At 37.4% G+C, this 25464-nt stretch overlaps 3 protein-coding genes across 8 annotated transcripts; 1 reads left to right on the forward strand and 2 right to left on the reverse strand.

The window, feature by feature from the left end:
- Nucleotides 1-448: 448 nt before the first annotated feature.
- Nucleotides 449-2210, forward strand: LOC119992157. Of its 2 annotated transcripts, none has more exons than XM_038838819.1 (5): nucleotides 449-904; nucleotides 987-1031; nucleotides 1109-1384; nucleotides 1479-1660; nucleotides 1946-2120. In XM_038838819.1, the coding sequence occupies exons 1-5, from the start codon at nucleotides 706-708 to the stop codon at nucleotides 1961-1963; spliced, it is 720 nt and encodes a 239-aa protein (XP_038694747.1). In that variant the 5' UTR covers nucleotides 449-705; the 3' UTR covers nucleotides 1964-2120. The 2 variants fall into 2 exon arrangements, with proteins under 2 accessions (XP_038694747.1, XP_038694746.1); XM_038838818.1 differs by having other exon boundaries at nucleotides 452-904; nucleotides 1956-2210.
- A 1124-nt stretch (nucleotides 2211-3334) lies between these two features.
- On the reverse strand, nucleotides 3335-7194 carry LOC119990708 (serine--glyoxylate aminotransferase-like). Of its 3 annotated transcripts, none has more exons than XM_038836772.1 (6): nucleotides 7057-7194; nucleotides 5791-6056; nucleotides 5174-5458; nucleotides 4576-4942; nucleotides 4207-4417; nucleotides 3335-3645 (listed from the first exon to the last, which is right to left on the reverse strand). In XM_038836772.1, exons 1-6 carry the CDS (start codon nucleotides 7140-7142, stop codon nucleotides 3508-3510), a joined length of 1353 nt encoding a protein of 450 aa, XP_038692700.1. In that variant the 5' UTR covers nucleotides 7143-7194; the 3' UTR covers nucleotides 3335-3507. The 3 variants fall into 3 exon arrangements, with proteins under 3 accessions (XP_038692700.1, XP_038692699.1, XP_038692702.1); XM_038836771.1 differs by having other exon boundaries at nucleotides 5791-6059; nucleotides 7057-7173; XM_038836774.1 differs by lacking the exon at nucleotides 7057-7194 and adding an exon at nucleotides 6192-6207.
- A 1104-nt stretch (nucleotides 7195-8298) lies between these two features.
- LOC119990655 (protein CHROMATIN REMODELING 5-like) lies at nucleotides 8299-25453 on the reverse strand. Of its 3 annotated transcripts, none has more exons than XM_038836668.1 (31): nucleotides 25372-25453; nucleotides 23475-24266; nucleotides 23211-23278; nucleotides 22423-22866; nucleotides 21852-22076; nucleotides 21637-21720; nucleotides 21146-21205; nucleotides 20817-20920; nucleotides 20514-20565; nucleotides 19527-19590; nucleotides 18947-19040; nucleotides 18788-18875; nucleotides 18559-18693; nucleotides 18279-18470; nucleotides 18118-18185; nucleotides 16759-16852; nucleotides 16503-16627; nucleotides 16338-16401; nucleotides 15568-15780; nucleotides 14495-14737; nucleotides 14259-14369; nucleotides 14021-14107; nucleotides 13642-13827; nucleotides 13385-13465; nucleotides 13035-13277; nucleotides 11624-11779; nucleotides 11328-11505; nucleotides 11043-11224; nucleotides 9745-10089; nucleotides 9576-9669; nucleotides 8299-9207 (listed from the first exon to the last, which is right to left on the reverse strand). In XM_038836668.1, the coding sequence occupies exons 2-31, from the start codon at nucleotides 24166-24168 to the stop codon at nucleotides 8741-8743; spliced, it is 5241 nt and encodes a 1746-aa protein (XP_038692596.1). In that variant the 5' UTR covers nucleotides 24169-24266; nucleotides 25372-25453; the 3' UTR covers nucleotides 8299-8740. The 3 variants fall into 3 exon arrangements, with proteins under 3 accessions (XP_038692596.1, XP_038692597.1, XP_038692595.1); XM_038836669.1 differs by lacking the exon at nucleotides 25372-25453 and adding an exon at nucleotides 25126-25365 and having other exon boundaries at nucleotides 23211-23275; XM_038836667.1 differs by lacking the exon at nucleotides 25372-25453 and adding an exon at nucleotides 25126-25365.
- Between the last annotated feature and the right edge of the window lie 11 nt (nucleotides 25454-25464).

Below are 25464 nucleotides of genomic sequence, written 5' to 3' on the forward strand. Positions count from 1 at the left end.
TGGGACCTGCCACTCTTTTTTTTCCCCTTTTCCCATCCATCTATCCAATCAACCCATTTTGAGAATGACCTAACATGCCCCCCCTTTCTGGTTTGGAAGTAAAAAGTTGTTTATTATTACTTTTCTTTTTCAAAGAATATTTTGCAGTGTACCTCCTCCTCATATGTATGTATATTGATTTCTTATTTGGGAGGTTCTAAGTTCGATTTTCATTGGGAGCAATATCCTTGTGACCACATGCTGAGCTTTGACCCAACTTATCCTGTCGTCGGGTGGAAAACTTATCTGCAGGCGGATATGACCACCCTAGTTTAAGTCTATATCGGATGTACAAAGGATAAATTCGTATGATGTCGTTCTCGATTACCAAAAAAAAAAATTGATCTCTCTATTTGTTTTCCATATGCTAGGCTATTATATAGTTTTCTTATTAGGTAACATATAGTAGTTCCAACTTCCAACTCAAATAACTTTCAGTACATACTGCAACTTTCATCCCTTTTTTTGTATTTTCTTTGTTTATTTCCTAAGTTGCAATAGACCCACAACCTCACTTTTCATTCCAATTTTCAGTTTCATGAAAGAGAGTCTCCAATCTGTTTGACAGAGTTGGTTAAACTTTGTAAAGTTGGAATTTTTGGCTTATAATTAAGGCTACCAGAAACAAAGGAAGCAGAGACTCCTAAAACTATTGCTGTCATTCTAATGGAACAATCCCCTTCTAGAGTCCCACAAGAGTTCAATCTGGGACAATGGGCTTTGAAGGCTCAAGCTGCTCGAGGAAACACGAATTCAAGACGGTTTTCTGCATCATACATCGAAAGAGTTAGGGAAGAAGCAAGGTCATTCAGATCAAATAGAACCATCTCTAGCACTGCCTCATCTCCAGGCTACAATTTGAGAGGTACATACATATATACCACTCTATGTTTTTCTTACATGTTTGTATACATGTATCTCTCAAACAATTCCGGTTATGCTCGCAGAGGAGATAGACCCATCAACTTACTCCTTCACTACTGCTCTCCAAGGTAATAAGCTACTCAAAAATATGAACTTCCTGGTTGGTAATAACCTATAATGTTTGATTATGCTTTGTGTGCTCCAGCTTTGCAGGCAAGGTATAGCTACAACTATTGGGATTGCTTATCACCAGATGGGTTTGCTTTAAACTCCAAGTGGAATGAAGCAGAGAAGTATATATGCAATCCACACTCAGGGGAGGTTCCACTGGAGTGTTTATCAGCTAAAACACTTAGCGCGAGATCATTTCGCAACTATGCAAACAGGACTTCTATGTCTGCACCTCTTGTTTACTCTTTTCATTCGAAGCAAATCCACACAAAGCCTTGTGTTTCTAGTTTTCTACACTTTCCAATTCAAGGTCCTAAAAGCACAACCAGCTTCTCTTCTATTACTTCTGTTTTGTGTTCTTGAAGTGTTATTTGTCCTTATTTTGAAGATTTGTGAACTTTCAGAAGCAAGGATTGTCGAGAGCATTACTAAGGATGTTGGCACTCAAAGCACACCACCTGAGCTTCAATCAAACAGTTCTAGCCCTGTTTCTTCCCCAAAAATCATCGTGAGCTTGCCGAAGCAATGGGAAGCAGAAGGCAGAGATTCACTCAACTCTAATGAAAAGATGAAAAGTGAGAAAAAGGTATGCTTAGATACAACTTGACTAATTATGCAGAGATAAAATTAGGAATTAATTGATAGTGTTAGAAAATTTGAATTTTGAATATTGAGTCTGCAGTTTCTTAGTATTTGCCAAAAAGTGTCAGCAAATCTTTTGCAGAGAGGATTTTTGTCTTGTCTATTCAAAATTTCAAATTCTCTGTTCAAGCTATATAAGTATTATTAACAACATGTATACAGTCTGTTCAAAGAGATTACTACATTCCAGTATATTCTAGAGATACCTGCTTGACTCAAATAAGAAAAGTTAATTGCAGGTTGTTGAAAATAAAGGCAGAAATGAAGGGAAAAGAGAAGAGAAAGAAAGAAAGGAAAAGGATGAGGAGAGATGGAGGTGCAGCACACAAGGAGGATGCTTGTCATGGATGACCAAAAAGAACAAACCAAGGAAGAAGAATATGTTTCTTCCCCATCTAATTAATGGCTGCTAAATGTAACTAAAGAATGATGAAGTTACTCAAGACACCCTGTCTAGGGATCTGTGAGTATGAAGGGTATTGGTTTTTGTTGTATCTACTGTTTGATTGTGTCAGAAATATGGACCAGCGAGCCCACGTTACATGTGCCTAATACTTGGGTTTAGGTATGCTTGGGTTTAGGTGGCATTGGATGAGAACTTCCTGTCTCAAAAGCCAATGACTCATGAGACGAGGTCTAATCAACACCTAACAAAGCACTCACAACTCTCATCATTTTTCCATACGTGACTTTAGTTTGGGTGTGTGATCCAACACTCCCCCACACACAAGTCCCTTAAATCCCCATTCCACTTGTCACATCGGATTTTGGCTTGGGTGTTTGCTCCTACACTCCCCCTCACACAACTTCTTTAAATCCTCGTCCCACTTGTCACATCGAACCCATGCTCAGAGGTGCTCTTCCATTTGTCACATTCCTTTGTGTGCTTAGGGATGGTGATACACTTGTCATGATCGTATTCGTGTACTCAGATGTGAGAGGCCTCAATTTCTTTAACATGCATAGCTGTTGAAAATAAAGACCTAAAATTCAACGCACATATTTGGGCAAATTGAGCCACAATACAAACTTGAAACCTTACAACTCAAAAGTTCAAGCTCATGAGTTCATACTTTGGCTCATATAGCCTGTGAAAATATCTGTTGGAGTCTTATGAGTTCTATTATTTAAATCCTGCATCTCCATGAATAGCTTAGACAAACCACCAGTTTCTGATACCATTGAGACCTTTGACAGGCAATTTGGCAAGTTCTTCTTCCCTGAAACTCATTTGGTTCTAGAAGCTACAACTATAAGAGTTGTTAAAACCTGAAGGTCAGAAAAAGTCAAAACATGAAAAAGTAACTGTGTATCCCTAAGATCTAACCTATCGACTGTAAAAATTCCACTTCTTCTGTAAAAGACAATAATTATACTGCAAAAACAGAAGAATAAAATCTAGTTAAGGTATACATGTAAAGATTTTCAGGTCTACATTAGAGTCTAGCCAATCTAGTATATCCAAGGTGGTAACAAATGCCTAATAAGAATTAGTTATGCATTTACTGCTATCAATTTATATATGTTAGGGTTTTGTTCTACATTTCCTTCACACTCTTTCAACATACATTGCTACTGTATGCAATGTCATGTTGAGCAATGTATGAATCTAAGATCCTTCTATAAACAAGTGAAGTTCATTGATTATTGAACAAAAAGTATTTGAGTACATATTTGGAGACTTCGAAGTGCAAATTAATACAAATAACAATATAGTGAGTACAGATTTGGCAAAGCCTCAGAAGTGCGCGAGAAAAAGTCGTGGATTTTATATAGAGTAACATGAAGCAGTTAAATCCTGGAAGGGATCACAGGAGTGGTGTTCTGTAGGTAAGCAGAGGCAGCTGCAACTCCACTTCCCAGCTTTACTGGGTATCCCACATCTTTAAGTACCATCTCGACACCGGCAAGACAACCCAATAGTTGCAACTAAAAATTCAGAAAACAACTTTGAGAGAGAGCACCACTAAAGTAATATCAATAACCTTCCTCAGCAATTTTGTTTACTGAGAGTTACCTTCAAAACTTTCTGATGACAGAATTTTTCAGTACTAAACAATATTAGATGAATTACGTATGATGAGACCATTTCATATAAAACTCAGAAAAAGAAGAAAGAATCATTGAGAATCACCCAGAGACAACTGAAGCACTATGCAAGCACTAATAAAACTGAATGTGACTAGGAAGCAAGAAGTTATACTTAGGATTAAACGTGCTATCTTCCTGTGTATAGAAAGGAACTTAAGAGTTTATTAAAATTTTGATGATGGTATTTGTCACAGTACTTGATGCATTGAGCTATAAACTGCAAGAAAATGCGTTCTAATCAACTTTCTCCTAAATGAGTTCTGAAATCAATCCTGCATTCTTGAAATAGTTCTATTAGCAGCCTCCACCCTTCAAAAATGCATAAATATACATGGAGTTTCTTAGTAATTGTGAGTTGAAATATTATCTTCCATGTGGCAGCAAGAGAAATGAAATTACCTCGTTCAAGTTTCCAAGATGTCCTATTCTGAATACCTTCCCAGCAACTTTGTTAAGGCCCAAACCCAAGCTTAAATTGTATCTCTTCCACCCTCTTCTGACAATTTCTGAACTATCAATATACGGGGGAACCATAACTGCAGTTACCGTGTCACTGTACCATTCTTCCTTCTGAGTGCAGTTCTTCAGGCCCCAAGCTTCCACAGCCAGCCTACATTTTCAATGAATTAAAATCTTATCATGATTCCTTTGAAATTCGCTCCACCAACGAAATTCATCTACATAAGGCTTCAAAAATGCAAATGCATATGATGGACAATTCAATATTCAAGGAGTCAGAGACCTCCTGTAAAATTAAAAATGTCTCACCTCGTTGCTTTCCCAAGACGGGTGTGTCTTGCAATTACATTATCGAGTCCTTCCTCAAAAATCAAGTCAAGAGCTGCTCTGAGTCCATACAATAGTTGGATGGATGGGGTGTATGGCCAAAATGTTCCCATCTTGTAGAACTTCAAGTAGTCATTCCAGTCAAAGAAAACTCTCAGAGACTTTGCAGTTTTAGAAGCTTCTAAAGCTTTGGGGCTTGCACAAACAATGCCCATCCCAGTTGGAAGAGAAAGAGCTTTCTGAGAGCCAGTCAAAGCCACATCTACTCCCCATTCATCCATACGGAAATCAAGAGCACATATTGATGATACTCCATCAACAAGAAAGAGGGCCGGATGCTGATAGTGATCTGAAAGTAACCATGTATGAGATGATCCAAAACTACATAAAATAAGACATCAAAGCAACTAAGAAACATTTGTGGGTTTCTCCAAATACTCTTTTCAAGAAATGTACAGTGCACATTCACTAAGGAAACATGCAAAAAAGGCCATACATTTTCTGTTGAGTTCTTAAATCAGACTTGGGTGTTCACATTGTGAGGCTGCCCACTTCCAAAAGCATAAGATCGTGCACTCACCAAGTATTTTTCTGACCGTAGCCAAGTTGTTGGTAACTCCAGTTGCTGTCTCATTATGAACAATGCAAATGGCCTTAATGGTGTGTGCAGTATCTTCCGCAAGTTTTGATGCCAGAACGTCAAGTTTGGCACCTTCACCCCAGTCACTTTCTACAACATCGACCTTGAAGCCAAGACGCTGCTGTTGATCAATCCAGAGCAAACTGAATTGACCAATCAGGAAAGATACAATTCGATCTCCCGGTGACAGTGTATTGGTAAGTGCACTCTCCCATGCACCAGTTCCTGATAAAAACAGATATGTTAGCTAACACGAGAGTCAGAATAACTCAAATACATAAAATTTGCGAGGATTCTTCTATTGGTGTGAAATTAGATATCCAGGAAAAAACTATGTTATATCCTGTATGTCATTCATGTCACTACTATTGACAGTTGACACCTTCTATCCGTCGATCTAAGAACACCTAGGCATCATATAAGTATGTTCTTTTCCCCTTCTTTTCCATGCATTATTTTAAGCATTTGATTGGTTTTTGTCTTTGATTCTTGTTTAGGATAATCCAGAATTTTCATCATCTGCATTTACAGTTTTGATTTAGCAAAAGAACAAGTACCTGTTGTCGGGATAATAAATGGAGTACCACTGGTTGTCTTAAAGATCTTTGTCACATCTTCAAGCAGAGTTTTTGTCAGCGCAGGAACTGCCGGAGAACGATAATCCTCATTGTTCCTGTTCATTGCCCGGATGACTGGCTCTGGGATGTTAACTGGCCCAGGGACAAATAGATGATTCCTTCCTGGTCCATAAACATAGTCCATATTGCCGCCTCCAAATAATATGAATTTCACCAATTCTTGATGGTTCAGCGTCAGAACAGCTCTGCTACAAAAACCACGCCAAAAAAAAATCAATCATAAAATCCCTCCTCAGTCCTCAACTTTAGTCTATATGGAAAAGTGAAAGAAAACATTGTCCAGAAAATACTGAGGGAAAAAAAAAAGTATGTCATAAAACCCATTAAGGAAATCCAGATAAGGTCACTCTGTAGCTTTCTTCTGTTATTGGAATTATTTGGAAACTCAATTCAGGCAAGACCTAGTAATACAAAAAAAGAAGCATATGTAAACAAACGCTTAATTCATTGTTAAAAGTTCAAACGGTATGTGTGTTTCAGAGCCATTCAACTTGGTAAGTAGTATGTACTAAGAAGGAATAGCAAAGGCAGAGAATCAAAACTTAATATGCCGTAGAGACCGTAGTAGATAACAGAAGGTAGATAAGTAGGTAACCCCAATGAAAGAATAACAAGGCTCCATTTGTGTCAAGGAAAATCAAGCTTTTGGAAAATCCATAATTTTCCTGATGGAAAAGTTAGTTTTTTCAACATATATATGTCCTATAAAATATGTAAAGGAAAACTCGTAGACCCAAACGGAGCCTGCATAAGAGTCCTTTTGAGTGCCATAGTTTGCAGAACAACACCGGTGTTTTGAAAACTTGCTTTGCTAATATCGTACAGTGGAGCTTTGGACGGAAATTAAACCTAAAATTGATGAAAATTCCAGAGAATAAAACGTTCTTTTCTACAAAATTTCTATTTCTAGCAATTAGCAAATAAGGAACATGCTTGTTTGTATGATACACAATTTGTGCTACAGATAAATATCAAGAAACCAGATGCAATTTCATCATCAACATCATCATCTGCGACTTTACAGACAGATTACATTTCATGAATCCATATAAACAAACGAACACACACATATATAAGCAGAAAAACCAGTCCACGGAAACGAAACTAACAAAACTACATGATCGAAAGAAAAATTCATAGAATCTAAAAGAGAGAAAAGGCAAGTTCTGAAGTATTCGGTGCAACCTGAAAGAGTATCCGTCTTCAGCAGTTGAGTTTGAGGAAGAGGACCTGCCTCGCAGTGGAAAGAAGGCCAAACAGAAGAATCGCATTTTATAAGAGCGCGCGGGATCACTACCGTGGGACCCACTTCCATATCACGTGGCGGATAAGAATGGACTCCGTTTGAATCCTGCGGTCAAGAATTAACTCACAGCGATTTTGCGCTAATTTAATAATTTACCCCACTTAACATTTTTTTGTATTGTTTTTTCTTTCCCAATTTCCATCAATGCCCTGTGCATTCTACTCGGTAAATTTTTAGTAATTGATTACTCTGCGTTTCCATTCTACTTGGTAATTTTTTTTAGAAGAAAACAAATCAAACCGACCAGTAACACCCTCCTTCTCGACCCTGCTCACAATACAACAAGGACAGACAATGCCACATTCTCATTTTGTAACCCCAAATCTATATAATATTAAAATAATGATTGATTAAAAACACATATGTAAAACTCACTTAACATTCAACACTCCACATTAATTAAGTTAATTAATTGAGAGTCTTTTGGGATCATCTTTTGTGAATCTCAAGCATTATCCATACAAGAAGGAAACCTTCTCGAGCTAGGTTAGACGAGTAAGATCCTTGACTGATTCCACCAGGGGTCCAATGGAGGGTTTGAAATGTATTTACTGCTTTCGCCTTGTGGCGTTATGTATGTCTAAAATTTTATCAAAGAAAAATAATTAAGGAAAAGAAACAAATCAGGCAATAATGGAAACGTACAAAAAGACAAACCACAATCAGAGGAAACACTTGAATAGAAATGTTATTTTTAAGTATGAGGTTGAAAAACCAACAACATAAAAGATAATGTGAGAGCGAGCTGCCAGCCACTCCCTCTCGTGACAAACCATTACCACACACACCTCTCTGCTTATATTTCTTTCTTTCGCAAGATAAATCAGTTTCCTTTATCTCCTATTTTGAGGCCTCAGTTCATTCTCCTCCATTGGTCCATTAGCCCCCCAAAGAGATGGCCTTTTCTCTTGGTTCCACTCTCCCTCATTTGGGTTTTACCTAATGAACTGTCAATCATGTTCTTATCAAAGTGTAGGACAGATCAAATACTGCACTATAAGACTGGGAAAAAAAAAAATACACAGCTCCTTGTGTAGCTTAAATTTTGCCCTTCCAAGCGCACACTTTCTTTTTCACAAACAATTAAAGAAAGAATTTAATAAATTGTCAGTCAGTGCTATCAGAATCGGTCGGAGTAAACTCACTGCTATTAAAGAATATTGCAAAACTGATAATGTACAAATTTTTCTAACATACAAGTAATATGTGCCCCTCATACATGTATACTTTTGAGTTGATTCTACCCCTCATTACACCATCTACTAAAATAATTTGTATGACTCATCAACCAAAAACGGCACGAAACTGAACTGTTCTGTAGTCTTGATAATTGATTCTCGCGTTCTAAACTCGGCAGAGTTCTCTTACGATGTTGCAATTCCCATCCGACAGTTCATTGAAATCAGATACTCAAAACCAATTTAAGGTTATGCGGCTGTTATTATTTCCATTGCTCAAAAAAGAATTCTATTCGAGCATTCAGTGGCTGAAGCAGTAAAGCCACAAGGCGAAAGCAGATGGTGCAATCTCCTGAATCAGTAGCTCTCCTTTCATACATAATCACTACTTGATACCTGATGAGAAATTATGTCGAGGGGGAACGTTAGATTGACGCAGTCGATTACCAAATCTTCTACTGTTAGATGGTGCCGCTCCAAGAATCCCTAGTGAGTTTGGATCAGCTAAACGAGAGCCATTGTTACTCAAATGTCCCTGAGGCGGAGGCTGAACAAGAGAATGGATATCAGCTTCCATACTTCTTTGTTTCCAACCTTCTAAATTCCCAGTATCACGACCCCTATGAAATGGTTCTGCCATTTGATAGATGGTCTTGTGCCCTCTTTGCCGCATGAAATGATTAGCATCTCCATCTCTGTCAATAAGACTGCACCCGGTGCCATTGACATGTGATGGTCCAACTCCTACCTCCTCTTCCCTCTCTTGTTTGAGTTTGGAATAGATCTGTTGAAGCCTTTCTCCAGAGAGATTTGAAAATGTTGAAACATAGTTCCATAATCGCATGGTCATCCCTGTAAAAGAACATGCAAATTAGCAAATGCCAGTGCAAAGCATGCAAATTTAGAAAAGAAAACAGCAAAAAGGCAAGTCAAATCCACTTCACTAATTCTCTTATTAGACCTTCGGGAGAGGCAGGGGCCTCAAGTCGATTGGGACTAAAAAGTGCACATAATAAAATCAGCTCTAAATGTTCAACGTTAAAAGACAACAATTGATATTGACGAGGTAGACAAAGAAAAGTAAAGAAATACACTTGAGTAGCATAAGTAATTGAGAAAACAAGAAATAATGCAACATCCCTAAGCACAGGGAGTATGGAGTTGATCAGAAAAAACACAGACAAGAAGGTTTAAAAGAAAATAGAAGTAAAAAAACGTACTATCTTGTCTATAAAGTTCCTCTTCATGATCTGCAACAACTTGATCTATCCTTCGTCCAATAAGCTGTAAATAATTCCGAATTTTCGAAAGTACCTGAAAGAAAATATAAATTTGAAATATATAGTTCTATAGCAAAATAAAATCAAATGTGAAAGAAGAAAGACATACCTTTTCTTTTGGAAGATTGGCACTGGTGGTCTGCAACTTATGAAGACGATTCAGAGTTCTAATTTCATCAACCATGACATCTTCACACCACTCCATCCATTTTACTTCCTTAAACTGCTCATATACTTCCTCATTGTCTGACATTTCACCCTCCTCTTTCACTAAAGGTTCAAGTTTCTGGGTTTTCTTTGGTCTGTCTTTATTTTGGACAACCATAGGAGAATTAAAAGTTCCTCTCTTCTCCCTCCGAGGCATTGAGATGTTAAAAATCTTTTCCTTCTCCTTCTTCGAAGACTTACGACCAGCTTTAGCATTTGTTCCCTTTCCACCAATAGCAGCTAGTTCCTGGTAAAATGTTATTTTTAGAACAGGTTTGGGCCGTCTATAACAGATAAAAATCACTGACATGTCAAAAAAAACCTGCCAACTTGCCTATATGTTAAGTATCAACTTAGATCATGAAGTACGATAGGCATGTCTGAAAGATAAGAGTATGCAAGCATACAAGTGTACACAGAAACACAAGCGATTGCCAAAAATTTTGACCAGTCAGTCTAGAGGGAGAGGAAAATGGATTGGCAATCTTAAACATGTACTTATGTACGAGACTTGTAGGAACCAGACACAATATGTGTGAGGTATTGCCAGCTATGGTAAAGTGGCCTCATGGTTTTGCCCTCAAAATGCGCTACAAGTTCAAGTCTAAACCTTGGCGGAATTTGGGACCATTTCTAATGACTAAGCCCAATAGTTGCATGGTATTGTCTGCTTTGGTTCAAGAGACCTAATTGTCACACTCCCAAAAGGAACCTCACAAGGCAAAGTCCAAGGGAAGTCAAAGAACAGAAAGCTCGAATCAAGAAGATAAAGATAAAAGAGCCATCAAAGAGAGGCAATTTTACTTGCATCATAAGGATACACTGAACCTGAGTTACTTCCCTTGTCTCCATTAACATCCCCCAAAACAAGCACCAAATACACAAGAAAGAGGTGGTTAGCATAAAAGAAAAGAAAAATTACCACTGCATCCACTATTAAGTATTCACTTGAATGAGAGAGAATATGTTAAAAATGAATATTTTACTACGAAAGCCATGAAAAATGAGATATTCCTTGCTAAAAGCCAAGACAACAAGTACACGAATATGGCCCACAATAAGAAATCACAAATTGACGGAAAAAGTAGAATGGAAAAGAGAGAGGAAATCTATAGCCAAACAATAAAATATGTGCATGTAATTTTCAGAAAACGAAACTTTTGTCAGATGTGTGAAGGATACTCTTGAGTAATTTTTTACCATTTCTAGAAGCGCATTTGCACGGTCCTTCAAATTTGGAGCACGTGGTAGAAACGTCTCATGGTGCTGAAGTTCAACAGGAGCAATCTTCTTTGTAAGGCCAAGGCTTTCATCTAACCTTATCTTTTCCCAATTGCCAAATCCATGGTAGTGTATTCCCAACAGCAGTCTTGCGTCGTCAACTTACCATAAGAGAAATAGAAAAGAATCAGATATATCCACAAAGCTGAATAAAAACACCAAAAAAAGGTATTATTGCAGGAAATAAAGAAGGAAAAAACATACTTTGATTCCAGCCACAACCTTTGGACCAATTTGAGGGCTTAAGGTATGACAAAGCTCGAAACTGTGCAATTGGATCCGCATACCGACTAATGCGCTTGGCTAGGAGCTGAAGTTCTTGAACACGGGTAAGTAGTTCATTAGCCTTCACAGGGACACCGAAAAAATCCAACAGGGAACCCTATATATTGATCAAATGTAGTGTTATTTTGAAAGAAATTTAGAGTATCCCAGCGGAAACAGAAGGATTTGTGTCAGAGAATCAACACAAAGCATTTGAAGAAAATTTTAAGGCCAACCTTTGGGTCCAGATTTTCTGCTTTAACAGCCTCCCTACAGCCATCAATTAAAGTGTCAAATAGTTCAATCTGTGCTTCAGGAGGAGCTGCAGCAACTGCACCACCAACCTCTGCAACAATGGAGCTTATCTGCCTCTCATTCCCAAATTTCATTACCTAATTTTTAAAGGTAAAAAAAATAAAGTTATGACACAATTCTATAATTAGAAAAGCTACAAGAAACAGTTATGAGTTATGACAACAGGATAACATCCCATCCCATCCACAAACACTTAGTTTGATGTGTATCTTAGATGTAGGTTGCTTCAACTCTCTCATATTCAAAGACATCAACAAACAATACAACAACAACAATGATAAAGATTAAAGTACAAAACTTATATACATTAACCTCTTTTTATCAATAAAGTGAAAGGTACATGCAGCTGACGCTAGAGCAATGACAAGGTAGAAAAAGCAAGTTACCAATTAGTTTAAATTCACTGGATTTTGATTCCAGCCCTCACTTTAATGTTCTCTGAAAATGACATTATCGCTGTTCCACAAAAAATAGCTCATAAGGCCCATCTAACCTCACAAACACTTCTATCACCACATGAAGCAAAAAAAATGTTTGCAAGTAGATTCTAGTACTAGTGCCAAGTAGAAGTCCATTAGGGACCAGTTCTTTCACTGTCCAAACTACCTGAAGAATAATCCTTATGAAGCCAAGTGCTCCTTCAGATACAGGGACAAGTGCTATGCTCATATTTTATTTACGCTAACCAAGAAGATTCTTGTTTGTACTTTGTGCTTTAATTACATTCCCCTTCAAGCCTTTTAGAGGGCTGTCAAAACTTTCAAGATTTATGTGACGTACCTAGACAAAGGAAAAATAACTTTGATATTACAGAAATTCTAGAGTACTGCCAGATTTAGTTATTGTGCGAGCTAACTACGACAGCTGTTCTTGTACCAGTTGTACCTGACTAAAGCAATCCTGCATCCCTAAAATGAGAAATGTCCAGATACAATGCAATCTTGACCCAGATTCATCAAATGCCATGCCATATGTGGTGATCTAATGTCCCCCTTTTTTTTCTTCTCTGACCAGGTTAGATTTATCCTGCAAATGGCTGTCTGTGTGTGTGGGGGACCCCCAGGCAATATCTTCTAATAAATCCTTCTTTGCCCTCAAAAATAAGAGCAGCAGCTATCCATCCTAAAGAACCATAAAACAAGACTGGAACTAACTAGAAAAGTCTGCATCAAAATCCAAGATCTAAATAAATTATAACCATAACCCTAATTCTTTGGCCTTCAACTTTTCTTTTTCTTGCTCTTTTTATTATCTGCGTACTCATAGAGGGAAACAGAAGGAATGCCCAAAACCAAAGCTGAATAAACTTCTCAATAAGAATTAAAGGCATACCACACGAGAAAAGCGCAATGCATCTCTCTTGGACAGATTCCCATAAGACCATTCTCTTACTTGAGCAACTGCTCCGTCAATCATTGGTGCTGACGGGACAGAATAATCTACTTTACGACGCTTCTGGACCCTCTCATGAGGCTCCTGGGGTTCAGATCCTTTCTTCTTCCTTTTATTTCTATCAGGTTGATTGGACTCGGCATAGCTCTTTGTGTTCCTAGCAGCTCGAGGAACAAGAGCCTCCTAAAGCAAGAAAATGATCTGATACATATCACTCCAACTGGAACATTTATTTCAAAAGAGAAAGAACTCAATGATATTGAAATATCGAAACAAAACCATTATCATACCTCAGCTTGAGCTACAGCTTCTGGTTTTATCCAACGACTCCAAAAACTCCCATCACCTTCAGCACTACAGAAATTGGCAACCTATAATTATGGGAAAAAATAAAGTAAATTTGCATGATCAATTGCCACAGCTATTAAAACAAAAGCACCCAACCCCAGAAGGAGGGAAAACAGAGCAACTAATAAAAGCATTCCGCCTTCTTCAACCTAGGAAGAAGAAAAGATTCCATCAAGCACTCATGGAAGTATTTGCTTGCCTTGAAAGCACTCAATAGTTCACTTCCTTGATCCGCTTCAGCTTCTACCTTCTCTTCAACCTTTTCAGCCCTTTCAAGGATTTCATTGATGTCCATACTTAGGAGCCTTTTCTTACTTTCTTCATCATTTTTGTCCTCCTTAAAAAGTTCTTCTGCCCCAAATCTTAAGATTGCTGAAAGCTCATTCTGCAATTAAAAAGAAATAAATATTAGACACTTGGACTAACTACTCATGGAAAATACTTAAGCCACGCAATAAAATTAAAGAAATAAAAAATAAATTTCAATACCTGAAATCTCTAAGACAAGCTTACAAGTTATTATCAAGCGTACGGAACAAGATAGAAATAAAAATAATTATTTCCAGATTAGTCCTTACTTTGTCAAAATAACTCCCTTTTTTTGCTTCTTTCTTCTCTAATCTGCCCTCTGCATTTAATTTTTGGATCACCAAATGGTCAAGAACCTACAAGAACCAACACGACATGAAGACAATGTAAATATTTGGCAAAGAGAACCAAAATACAGATAGAAAGCCCAGAAAATATGCAAGTTCATGAGCATGCAGATACATGCATAGAGGAATGGAAAAACATAAAAAAGAATGTGTACTTTACCATCTTTTTCTTAGCTCTTTCCAAGATATCTTCCTCAACACTTTTGCTTGTAACAAATCTATAGATGTTAACAACTTCTTGTTGTCCAATTCTATGAGCTCTACTCATTGCCTGAAAATTATGGACCATTTACACAAAGGATTCATTTGCTTTCCCTTCGGAGTAAGATTAGAAATTGGGAAACATATTGAAAAGGGCAATTCTTTCAAAGAAGGAAAATATGTTCTGCTCCAAACCTGTAAGTCATTTTGTGGATTCCAATCTGAATCAAATATTATGACAGTGTCAGCTGTTGCAAGGTTAATACCGAGACCACCAGCTCGAGTTGAAAGAAGAAAACAGAAATCCTCACTACCAGGAGCATTGAAGTGATCCATAGCCTGCTGACGCAACTCAGCCTTGGTGCTACCATCAAGTCTCTGATATTGGAAACCTCTAAGTGACATATAGTGTGCTAGTATGTCTAACATTCTAACCATCTGGAATGAGGAAGATTCATAAGTTACAGTTTCTAGCCATATGATAACAATCAATAATAGACATGTTAAGCATAGTCCAAAATTGCTAAAAATAATCCTTCTTGTAACATATATTGACAAGAAGAAACATAGGCGGGTTACACCTTAACTCTTTGCAAGAGGTAAGTGGTAACATAGATCAGACATGTGTTTCCAAATAAATATTACATCTCGTTCATAAAGAATATAAGGGATGTAGCACAAATGAACATTAAAGAGCATTGACATGCCAATCGATTTCTACGAGTCTAGTCAGTATGTTGGGAGCATGGGAATATATTGTCAATACCCTACGTGATCAAACAACCACCATGCACACCATACTCTTGCGAAATCCCATCAACAAATAACAATAAAGAAAATCATATCATCAGATGCTTTCTCTACAATCTAGATACTTCAGCAAATATTTCCAAAAACAGTCCAATGTGATGCCTTTAGATTACAAACTACCTTGGTATGTTTCAATGTCATAAAATAAAATGGTATCTGAAAACTAAGGACGCAAGAACACAAAGGGAAAATCAGTCCCCAAATTGACATCAATCTGACAGGCTCATTATTCAAGAACAATCTGCTCATATGTCAGCTAACTAACAAAACAATTTGACCATGTTGCTATAAAATCATCAAAAAGAAAGCTATGCAAGATTGCAGGAAACTTAATCTCAACGTCTATTAATTGCCTTATAAAAGAATGACACCAATTACTGGTTATGAGCATGCCATCTAACAGCCTCAAGTGCGCACAATTTGCAAGGGGCATACACGCAATGGCTTTTAAAACAGACCTGTGAGAAGATCAGGACTCTATGCTTTGTCTCATGTAATCTGACAAGAAGCTTGTCAAGAATAACTAGCTTCCCACTGCTCCAGATGATTCTTTCCAGTTTACTGCTCTCTGTAGTGGTGATGTCCCCGCCATAACCATGGTCAGCGCTTTCAAATAGGAACGGATGGTTGCAACACTTCTTCAACTCTACGACAATATTTAAAAGGGAGACCTGAAAATTAGAAAGCATTAAAACACATCCCCAGTTTTAATTCTTTGCAGAATAACAGTATAGCAAGGGCTAAATAGGCACATTAAAATAAACATATATTGTGTCCAATGACCAGTTCTGGGTACACATTTTTCAACTTTTCAGCAACCTAAGACCTCATGTGAGTCCCAACATTTTGTTCAATTCTTCTCAACAAAAGTTTCTACTTGCTCTTAATGGAAGACTACCTCATGATGTTATAATCAAAGCTTACAGGTGATAGATAAAGAGTAAAAAACATAAAAACAAAAAAGAAGCACCATCCACCACAGCAGTAAGTTATTATCAATAAAAAGAGGAAAACGAAACACTGGGCATTGCCAAAAAGTATGAAATCGATCTAAAAAGTCTACACATCGCCAGAGGAGCTACTATGGTCTAGTGAAGGCTTGCTCTTCGTCACTTGCATGAGGTTAGGTTAGATTCCTACTCCCTCAAAAAATTAACAATCTTAAAAAAAATTATCCGAAAAAAAAAAAAAATTCTACACATTGCCAATGTCCGATACAAATGCAAACCTGATTCCCACGAACTCCTTTATTCAAATCATGAAAGTTGCGTTCCAAAATCCACTTATAGTACCTATATAATATGCAGCAGTGGCAGTGGAACGTGTCAAAAATTCAATTCATTACGATAATAAACAGAATACAACTTTATCAGATGCTGATTATAGTTCTTACTGCTTCTGAAGAGGGGACATTTCAACCCTAAGTATCCGTTCGATTTTAGGAGGCAATGACTTCTCTACATCCTTGATAATTCTTCGGAGAATATGAGGCCTCAATTCCATATGAAGGTTAGCAAGCTACAGCATATCCAACATAGATGTTACATTAAAGTCAAATATTTCAGCATTCTATAAAAAAAGATATGGGTACAGGTGTGGATATATGCCAGATATGGTAAAGTGACAGTGCAAAAGTGGGTATATGATACCTCATTTTCATTGAATGAGCTAAGATTCTTGTAATTTTGAACAAAATCATCCTTACTCTTGAACTTATCAGGATCAAGAAAGTGAAGTAGAGCCCTGTAAAATATCAGTACAAAAGAAACACACACACAAGATGAGAATGACTATCATGCGAACACACACAAACACAAAGAAAGAGGACTAGAAAAACCTAAAACTACTCTCAAATTATGGTACATGGCATCAGAGAGCCGAAAACCTGCAGTCACTCCCCCCTTTTCTTTTCAGCCTAATCACCAACCAACACAAATGCAAAGGATAGAGAGAATAAATAAATAAAAAAAATTCAAGACGCCCTACAAAAATGAGCCAAACTACTGGTGTCATAAGGCGATTCTTTTATTTAAGTTGTTCGCTTATTGAGGGACAAGAAACAAGAACTAAATTTGGGAAGTTGCTCGCGCTTATTGGGTATTTACAGGGTAACTTCCGAAAGCCTTGAGGAGCTTGAAACATGGTGCTCAATCTTCAGCAGTGGCAAAAAGGGGAAGAAAGACCTAGCCATGATCCCAATGGCAACCTCATGGAAATTCTGGAAGGAAAGTAACGAGAGGTTTTCAGGAGCACTGAATTTCATATGGAAAATATCATTGAAAACTGGTTTAATGCCATCAGCTTTTGGAGCATGGGTAGCAGTAATTTTGATATAAAAGTTGTGTTAGGAGCCTTAGAATTTTGATATTTTAGTTCTTGTACATGGTTGGCAACTCCCTCCCTCCTCGGTGCCCCTTTTTAGTTCTAATATTCTTTCTTAGATACACAAAAAATATAATCCAGAAAGCTAATTAAGACGCGGTGCATATTCAAGATCAATTGACAAAGTATAAATACTTTGGATGAGTTACATAAAATTGAAAATAGAAGTAAAAAGAGAACAAATCCAAAGATTATTCGCCAAAAATAAACACAACACTATCAATAAAAGCAAAAATAATTAACAGCAAAGAAGTAAAAGTTGAAGAGAACAAATTGGAAGACATTTTAAAGTAATAATATGATTTAAGGAGAAAAGGCTGACAATGTTTGACCCTGGCAATCAGCCTCTTAAGCGGATGCATACTGTTGCTAGTATTTTGATAAATGGAATGCTATAGCAACCTCATCAAGAGATATCCCATATTAAATAGAAATCTTTACTTTTCAAATGCAAAAGAAATTTATTAAAAGGCACCAAGAGGTTGCAAGTGTGCAACCCCAGAAGCTATTCTACATTGGCAACAAAGCAAGACTTCGTAAACCTTTGTCATTGAAGCACAATTGACAATTAAATTCTAACGCTCAGAAGACTCGAATAGATAATGCTAACAAAGAGAAGTTATTACCAAAGCTCTTCCACACTATTTTGCAAAGGAGTGCCAGTGATAAGTAATTTGTTCTTGGTGCTAAATTCCTACAGAAAGAGAAAACCATAATCTGCTAATTACCAAATGGGCCACTGGTATCTTATACTAAAAAATTCAATAATGTGTAAGACTAAACATACCGACAGAGTTGTGTACAATTGTGCCTCGCTATTTTTTAACCTATGAGCTTCATCAACCATCAAATAATTCCACTTGATCTTGCATAGAACAGCTTTATCCTTCAGAACTACTTCATAAGTAGTCAATAGGGTATTAAACTTTATAGGCTGACCACCTCTTTTATCATTATAAAATTCATATTGCTCGCAAACCTGCAAACGAAAGAAGAAAGGAAAAACATAGCACAAAAGATCAACAACAGTTTTAATTTTCTTTAAGAAAAAGTATAGTAACACTCACCTCGCGACTTGCTCGTGTACCAACATATACAATCACATTCATATCAGGAAGCCACTTCTGAAACTCTTTAGCCCAGTTAGACAATGTGGACAATGGTACAACAACAAGAAACGGTCCAGGGATCTGTTGAGCATTCTGTGGGAAGAAGAAGACACAAATTTTTAACCCAAAATTTATTGGGGACAGCAAAGTTCATAAGAACAAGGGAGAAAGAAGGATAAAAGTTTACCTGTAAAAAGCCAAGCATGGAAACCGACTGCACGGTCTTACCAAGACCCATTTCATCAGCTAAAATGACATTTGTATCATTTAACCAGCTGCGAGTACACTTTGTATATTCAGTAACTCACTTTTCAGGAAATAACAACAAAAGTAACAAGAAGCATACCTATTAACAAGAAAATTCAAACCCTCAAGCTGATAATCACGAAGTTTTCCTCCCCGCAACCATTCCGGCTGTTCATCAAGCTTTCGTAAACTTGCTAAACAACAAAAGAAAAGTCGGACTCAGATAATTTATTTGCACAATACAACATACCAAATTCATATGTAAAAGTTGGGGGGATCAAAATTGGAGGAAGAGGAAGAAATGCTGCAACAGAAAAAAATAATGACCACAATTTGCTCCATTTTCTTTACAAAAAATAAAATAAACATCAGCTATGAGTCTATGACTGAAGCACCTTCATTGTGTTTTTCCTATCCACAGTCGACACTTGCGTCAAAAAGCAAGTGAAATTCATGGTACCACTACTTAAGCTATGACTGTACCTGCACTGCCTAGATTGCCAAGCAGGTCATGCTTAAGTAAAGGTCGTATGAACCATTGAAACTACCATCCCTAGATGCATTACATAACATTGGATAACTTATATCACAAGGAGAATCAGAACTGGGAAGCAAGAGCTCTTCAACCGACAATCTTGCAGAATACAAGAGTAACCTAACAAAGGGACACAAGGACGCACCTTTTCCCTTCTTGCGCTGGAGATCCACCATTTTCCCTTGTGTTGCCATGGCAGCCTCACGCGCCTGCTCCCACAATACCAAAAATTATAAACATAAAATTGTTAATCTCTTTCTATGTTGGTCCATACATGAAACATGTAACATGATAAACATGAGCCTCACAAGTGTGACTTCATATTTTACTTGCTCTAGTGAGGTATCAATGGACACAATTCTACCAAGGAAAAAAAAATCTAAGCAAAGATAAAAACAAAAATAAAAGAAAAGGCAAGGCAAGGCAAAAACCAGTTTATTTGCATGTGTAACATAAATGTGTAAACAACAGATGAAAGGGCATTTCAGCAAAATACACTAAAAAATTGAAAGCAAAAGCAAAAATCCATATTAACTCAAGCATAAATGGTTTGAGCAACCTAAGTTTAAAAATTACAGGGTCAGCCAACACAAAGCACAACGCACCAGAATAAGGCATTCCATAATAAAAAAGTTTTTAGAACCCATGAGGAAGCTATAGGATCTTTTCTTAAGATTCAAAAAGTAGTAGGAAAATAGGACTCTCTTATCTTGTGACAGGATGTTTTCAACCATGCAAGAAACACATGGAACTCAAATAATTTGCCATATATCTGTCTTTAAGGCGGAAATCCAAACTATAAACTCTGTAGCTATTTAAAGGTTTATGTAAAATTTTGTAACCCACTGAAAGCCGACAGTACTTCCATGGGTCTAATCATCTGTGGCTTAATAATTAACAACCAATTCTCATTTGGACCAGAAACAGTAACTTTAGTAAATTTCTGTCTCCATGTTATAGAATACATCCCATTGTCCAATAAACAGTAATAGATTGTGTGAAAAATTTTACTCTGAAAAGAAATATGGCAAACATAATTCAGGCACAGAGAATCACATACCGAATACTCCATCACGCATGCCAAGACAAAATAAGTAAAATAAACCCAACAGAATTTGATTAAATAATATACCTTGTACTGATCTATAGCATCTTGAGCAAATGCAATATCAATGTCCTTCTCCCTGACCAGAAGTCAATAAACACTATCATACACGGCCCAATTCGCAATGCATCAAAGCAGTTCAGAACTCGGGAAAACTAGACTACTCTGGGATAAGTTAAGATTATTAACCTAGTATCATATCCATAAATTAATTTGGATCGTACTTCACAGAGAAACTAACAGTTACAGCCCCACCATACATGTGTGCAAGTGTAGACAGAGAGATGATGTGTGCAAGTGTAGACAGAGAGATGACAATGTTTAACGTACCATGTTGCCTCAGCATAAGATAGACCTTGCCACTTTACTAAATACTCAGGCAGCACATTACCAGAGCTATCTGTAGAGATTCGATCAGAAATTATCCTCTCCACCTGAAGATGCAAATGGTGAACTAGTCATAGAGTACATCAAAGCAAACTGAATATGTAACGGTAAACAACTCCCATGCACAAAGCTCCCACAGTGGGTGGGATGTACACAAACCTTAACCCACGTAATATATGCACAAAGAAAACTGAATAAATTGAAAAATAACAAGTAAATATGCACCAGATATCAATACTAGAAAGGGTGGAGAGGCAAAGAAGAAAGCAAACCTGACTATTTTGCTTAATTAAATCTAGATCCATTTCCTTGCTTACGTCGTTGACTTCGAGCTAAAATAAAAAAGAACATGAATACATAAATAAATAAAGAGTTCAAGTAAGAAACCTATTTCAAATGAAAAGAAACATCATTACTCACAAATCCAACAATAAATAATCCTTTATTGTTAAGTTTCTTAAACACAGCAGACACTCATATAAGTACATACTAACCGTCCGACAGCATGGGTATCTCACTTACAAAGAAGCCCCAGGAAACACATAACAAAATGGCCAATGTTTTTCATAACATGTCAGCACATACTTATGACCGTACATTTCAAGCAAGAAAAGAAAACTCACATTCCAAACAAGCCCTAGCAAACAAATGAAAAATATCTCCACAGAACATCTGCACATGCAAGTCACATTCTACATCTATGACATAATGGAGAATTACGACCTAAAGAGAATATTGTATTATAGCAAGAGACAAACAATACCTCCTCACGTGAGAATGCCTTCCTGTACCTGACATCCTCCATCACTTTTTTGGTATAATTTAAGACCTTCTTAAAACCACTTAGCTGCAAACAGAAAGCAAGGAAGGCATCTAAACAAAATGAAGTTGAATAACAAGAATAAAACCTGCTAAGAATATAACATAATAAAACTAGGGAATGGACTTTGCCTAAGCAACAGAGATTGAGAGGCATACATTTTGAAGTTCAGAATACGATTTCCACTGACAGTGCAAATGTGACTGGCCCTTCCATTTGATCAAGAACTCCATCTCATTCCAGTCTGGTTCAGAATCAAACAAGTGGTTTAACAGAATAGGTTCTGTTGATCTATTGTTCCTCAAAGCATCTTCAGCAGTGCCCTTAGGCTGATGCCAAAGTACCTTTTCTATGTAGTCTCCATCTTCCTCTTCATTTTCTTCCTATTAAAAGAAGCAGAGGGAAAAGTCAGGGCACAACAAAATAGCATAAACTTCAAGAATGCATAAGGAAAATTGGAAGAAGAAAAAAATATATTTCCATCGTATTATAACATTCCCCCTGGGCTTATTCTATGTGCTCTCTGAAATGCCAAAGAAATCAGCTTTCTATTTCTTCCTCTGAAATCATCTCATTTTATCTAAAAGATTCCAAACAATTTCAACGTCTAATTCATGACATGTCAGCCTCAAATTCAGAAATACATCAATAAATAAAATGGTAAAGGCCGTGACTGCCATTTAACTCACAATTCCATGCATTTGACTTTTAATAAAAAGTACACTGCACCTTTTGGGATTTCTTCCTTTTGCCTTCATCAATATCTTCACTCTCTTCGCTTTCAACATACGATACCTTGCGAACTGACCTACTAGAAGTGCGAACCTCACTGTTTTGAGCACCAATATTCATGTACGTGGTGGACCGACCGGTGCCTTTTCGCAACTGTGCACCTTTTCTCGTCGAACTCTTCAAATCATCATCACTGTCACTACCAGAGTCCTCTGCCGAATACTCATCTCCTGCCCATGATTTCTTTACTTTTTTTGGTCGTGTGGATGTATGGAGGGATCTGCGTTCTCTAAAAGATTGCACATTGCATCCACTTTTAACTTGTTGCCTACCCTTGGGTTTCTTCATGTAATAAGAATCATCTTCATCTGAGACATCCAATTCATCATTGACATCACTGATATTTTCTTCATCAGAGTCTTCACCACCCCAATCCTTATCCTGGAATTGTTGAGAAGCATTTAGTCAACGTGAAGGATTAGGAATGCAGCATGCTACATATCTATGAGGAGCCACAAATATATTATCCCCCAAACAACATGTGAAGAAGTTCAATAGGTGCATCAGGCAGTTTGCATCTGAGAGATTTGGAAGGACATATGAAAGAGCAATTTGATTCTTAGATCAAATCCTCAACAGCCACCAATTTCAAAATTCAAAGAGCAAGCCGATTTTTTTTTACATATAAGGTCAAGAAAAATGCAGACAGGGCAGCTATTTGATACCATTATATGGTTTGCATCAGTGCACAGAAAAAGAAATTAATGTAATGCAGAGATGCTAACCTTGTTCCCTGCACGCCCACTTGTGCCACCATAATCAGGTTCAAAATCTGCATCAGCTGGGTCATCTTCTGCATGCAATAATGATACAAAATCTCAGACCAGAATTTTCCAGACTGAAGCCAAAAAAAAACACTACAGCATAGTATAAGAGTGTGCAATTTCTTGCTGTAAAGTGTAAATATAGGGAGAAAAGAGACATATAAACATGCTATAACGAATTAACGATACTTCAACCTAAAAACTAAACATTGTTAAATTTGTTACCATCTTGATCATCCTCATCTTCGTAATCAGCATCATCATCATCATCATTATTTCCTTTGTCATCATCATCACCACCATCGGCATCATCATAATGTTTATTTAAAGATCTTGAACCCCTAGACAAATTGTTACCAAAGACAGGCCTTGACTGCAGTCGAGAATTCCCCCCAATAGAGTTACTGAGACCCCTGCGATGCATTGAGTCATTTTGATGTTCCCCATCTAGCTCATAACATTCATCAGAAAACATCTCATTCGCAGGAACATCAGAGTGGTCCCTGTGACTCTTTCCCACATCTGTCTTCCCATCACCATCCTCTAACTCTAATCCATCATCCCTAGAACCATGCCCAGAATCAAATTCACCCCTAGAGCCCATAGGTTGGCAGTCCTGCCAAAAAGTTGAACCCCATTTTCCAGACAGAGCTGACCTTCTGCCAGAAGACTGCAAATTTGAGTTACTCACAACAGCACCATCATTTTCAGCAGTTGCCTCACTCTGCAGAGCACCGAGCTCATCTGGTTCACCATCACTTTGGTACCGAAGATCCATATTCATATCATATTCTTTATCACTAGAAGTTGCATCTACATACTCATTCCCTACAGAGTTGCGAATTCCACCAAGACCATGTCTCTGGTCCTTGTCCTCTGTTACAACTGTACCACTAGAATAGTTCCCAAAAAAAGCCATCTTCTCACATGAAAACTCTAGGAAGATGATTTCTCAATCATAACCACAAGAAACAATTTATCCAAGTAGAAAAAAGTCCATGATCTCTCCAGAAGACCCTGTTGGATATATTAATCAGGTTGTAAGTGAATGACATATATCATGAAAATGCTCCAAATAAAAAATAAAATAATAAAAGGGCTGAATGTACAAGTTAAAAAATTGATGTATAGTACACAACAAGTATCATTAAGTTCTACATTGTTTTCACCTGCGGACAAGCCTAACTTCAACCTAGGTTTCATTCTAAGCAAGAAAATATAAAATAAAATAACAAAGATTTCTGTCCTCAAGTCCCAACAGGTATGCTACTTTCGTTCCACTATGCATCCCAGCAAGCCAGCACAAATGTTCCAGAAAAGAAAGCAGAAACTGAGGAGCGTTTCACTTAAATTCAAATATGAAATCAGAGATACCAAAAAGAAACTTCAACGACTAAGCGAAGAGGGGAAATGCAATTTATATTGACTAACGGCCTAAACAAACTCAAAAGAGCTAAATCCATAAGAACGACACTAACTTGGAAGACCATCGGTTCTTGGTCCAAAACAGGATGCCGGTGAAAGAAAACAATCATCAGTGACCAAGAAAAGGTATTCCAACAAATCAAACGGAGCAAACAGCAGATCCATAATCGCGTAGACGAAATCTAATCAAATTGAAACGTTAACCCCCATATAAACTCCAACCTACAAACCCTAAACCGCCAAAACGAGCCAAACTTAACAATCCCGAACCTCAAAGCAAAAGCAATTACACCTACACTGAAAATTCTACGTGAAAACAGAAACCGATGATTCAAATATTACAAAATGCGCTCATCTCCGTATATGAAGAAAGAAAACAAGAAACAGTGTATGGATGATTAGGTTTAGGAAGCTAAACGGGAGAGGTGCACAGTTTAATAATAGTGCGCACCTAAATTGACACCGGCGCCCCGGTAGCCGGCGGCTAAAACAATAATTTTCAAAAAACCGTCACGTCTTCCCGGTCGGGGTCCAGGAGTAGTGTATCGGCGGCGATGTATATGATTCGCCGATTGGACTTCCGATACTAGAGGAGGACGATTGTGCGATTACGGATTAACCGTCGAATGCGTCCGTAAGAGAGAGAGCGATACAGAGAGATGGAGGTGTTTTCTAGAGAGAGAGAAAGGTTACTTACATGAATACAGATGAAATAATTAAAGATGATTTTGGGGCTCAAATTTAGATTTAGGAAAACTTTTTTCCGGTTCGGTTGATTTAGGGATGCTAG

Source organism: Tripterygium wilfordii, chromosome 22 (genome assembly GCF_013401445.1).
Source record: "Tripterygium wilfordii isolate XIE 37 chromosome 22, ASM1340144v1, whole genome shotgun sequence".
Classification (NCBI taxonomy): Eukaryota; Viridiplantae; Streptophyta; class Magnoliopsida; order Celastrales; family Celastraceae; genus Tripterygium; species Tripterygium wilfordii.

Coding starts and splice junctions, on each gene's coding strand:
- LOC119992157 (XM_038838818.1), top strand. CDS start 706: ATGGAACAATCCCCTTCTAGAGTCCCACAAGAGTTCAATCTGGGACAA. Junction 905..986: donor TCCAGGCTACAATTTGAGAG/GTACATACATAT, acceptor TTATGCTCGCAG/AGGAGATAGACCCATCAACT. Junction 1,032..1,108: donor CTTCACTACTGCTCTCCAAG/GTAATAAGCTAC, acceptor TGTGTGCTCCAG/CTTTGCAGGCAAGGTATAGC.
- LOC119990708 (XM_038836771.1), bottom strand. CDS start 7,142: ATGCGATTCTTCTGTTTGGCCTTCTTTCCACTGCGAGGCAGGTCCTCT. Junction 5,459..5,790: donor ATTTATTATCCCGACAACAG/GTACTTGTTCTT, acceptor TGTTTTTATCAG/GAACTGGTGCATGGGAGAGT. Junction 3,646..4,206: donor ATCTTGGAAACTTGAACGAG/GTAATTTCATTT, acceptor CTGAATTTTTAG/TTGCAACTATTGGGTTGTCT.
- LOC119990655 (XM_038836668.1), bottom strand. CDS start 24,168: ATGGCTTTTTTTGGGAACTATTCTAGTGGTACAGTTGTAACAGAGGAC. Junction 16,402..16,502: donor ATGTCCCCTCTTCAGAAGCA/GTAAGAACTATA, acceptor CATATTATATAG/GTACTATAAGTGGATTTTGG. Junction 14,108..14,258: donor AAAGAGCTAAGAAAAAGATG/GTAAAGTACACA, acceptor TGGTTCTTGTAG/GTTCTTGACCATTTGGTGAT.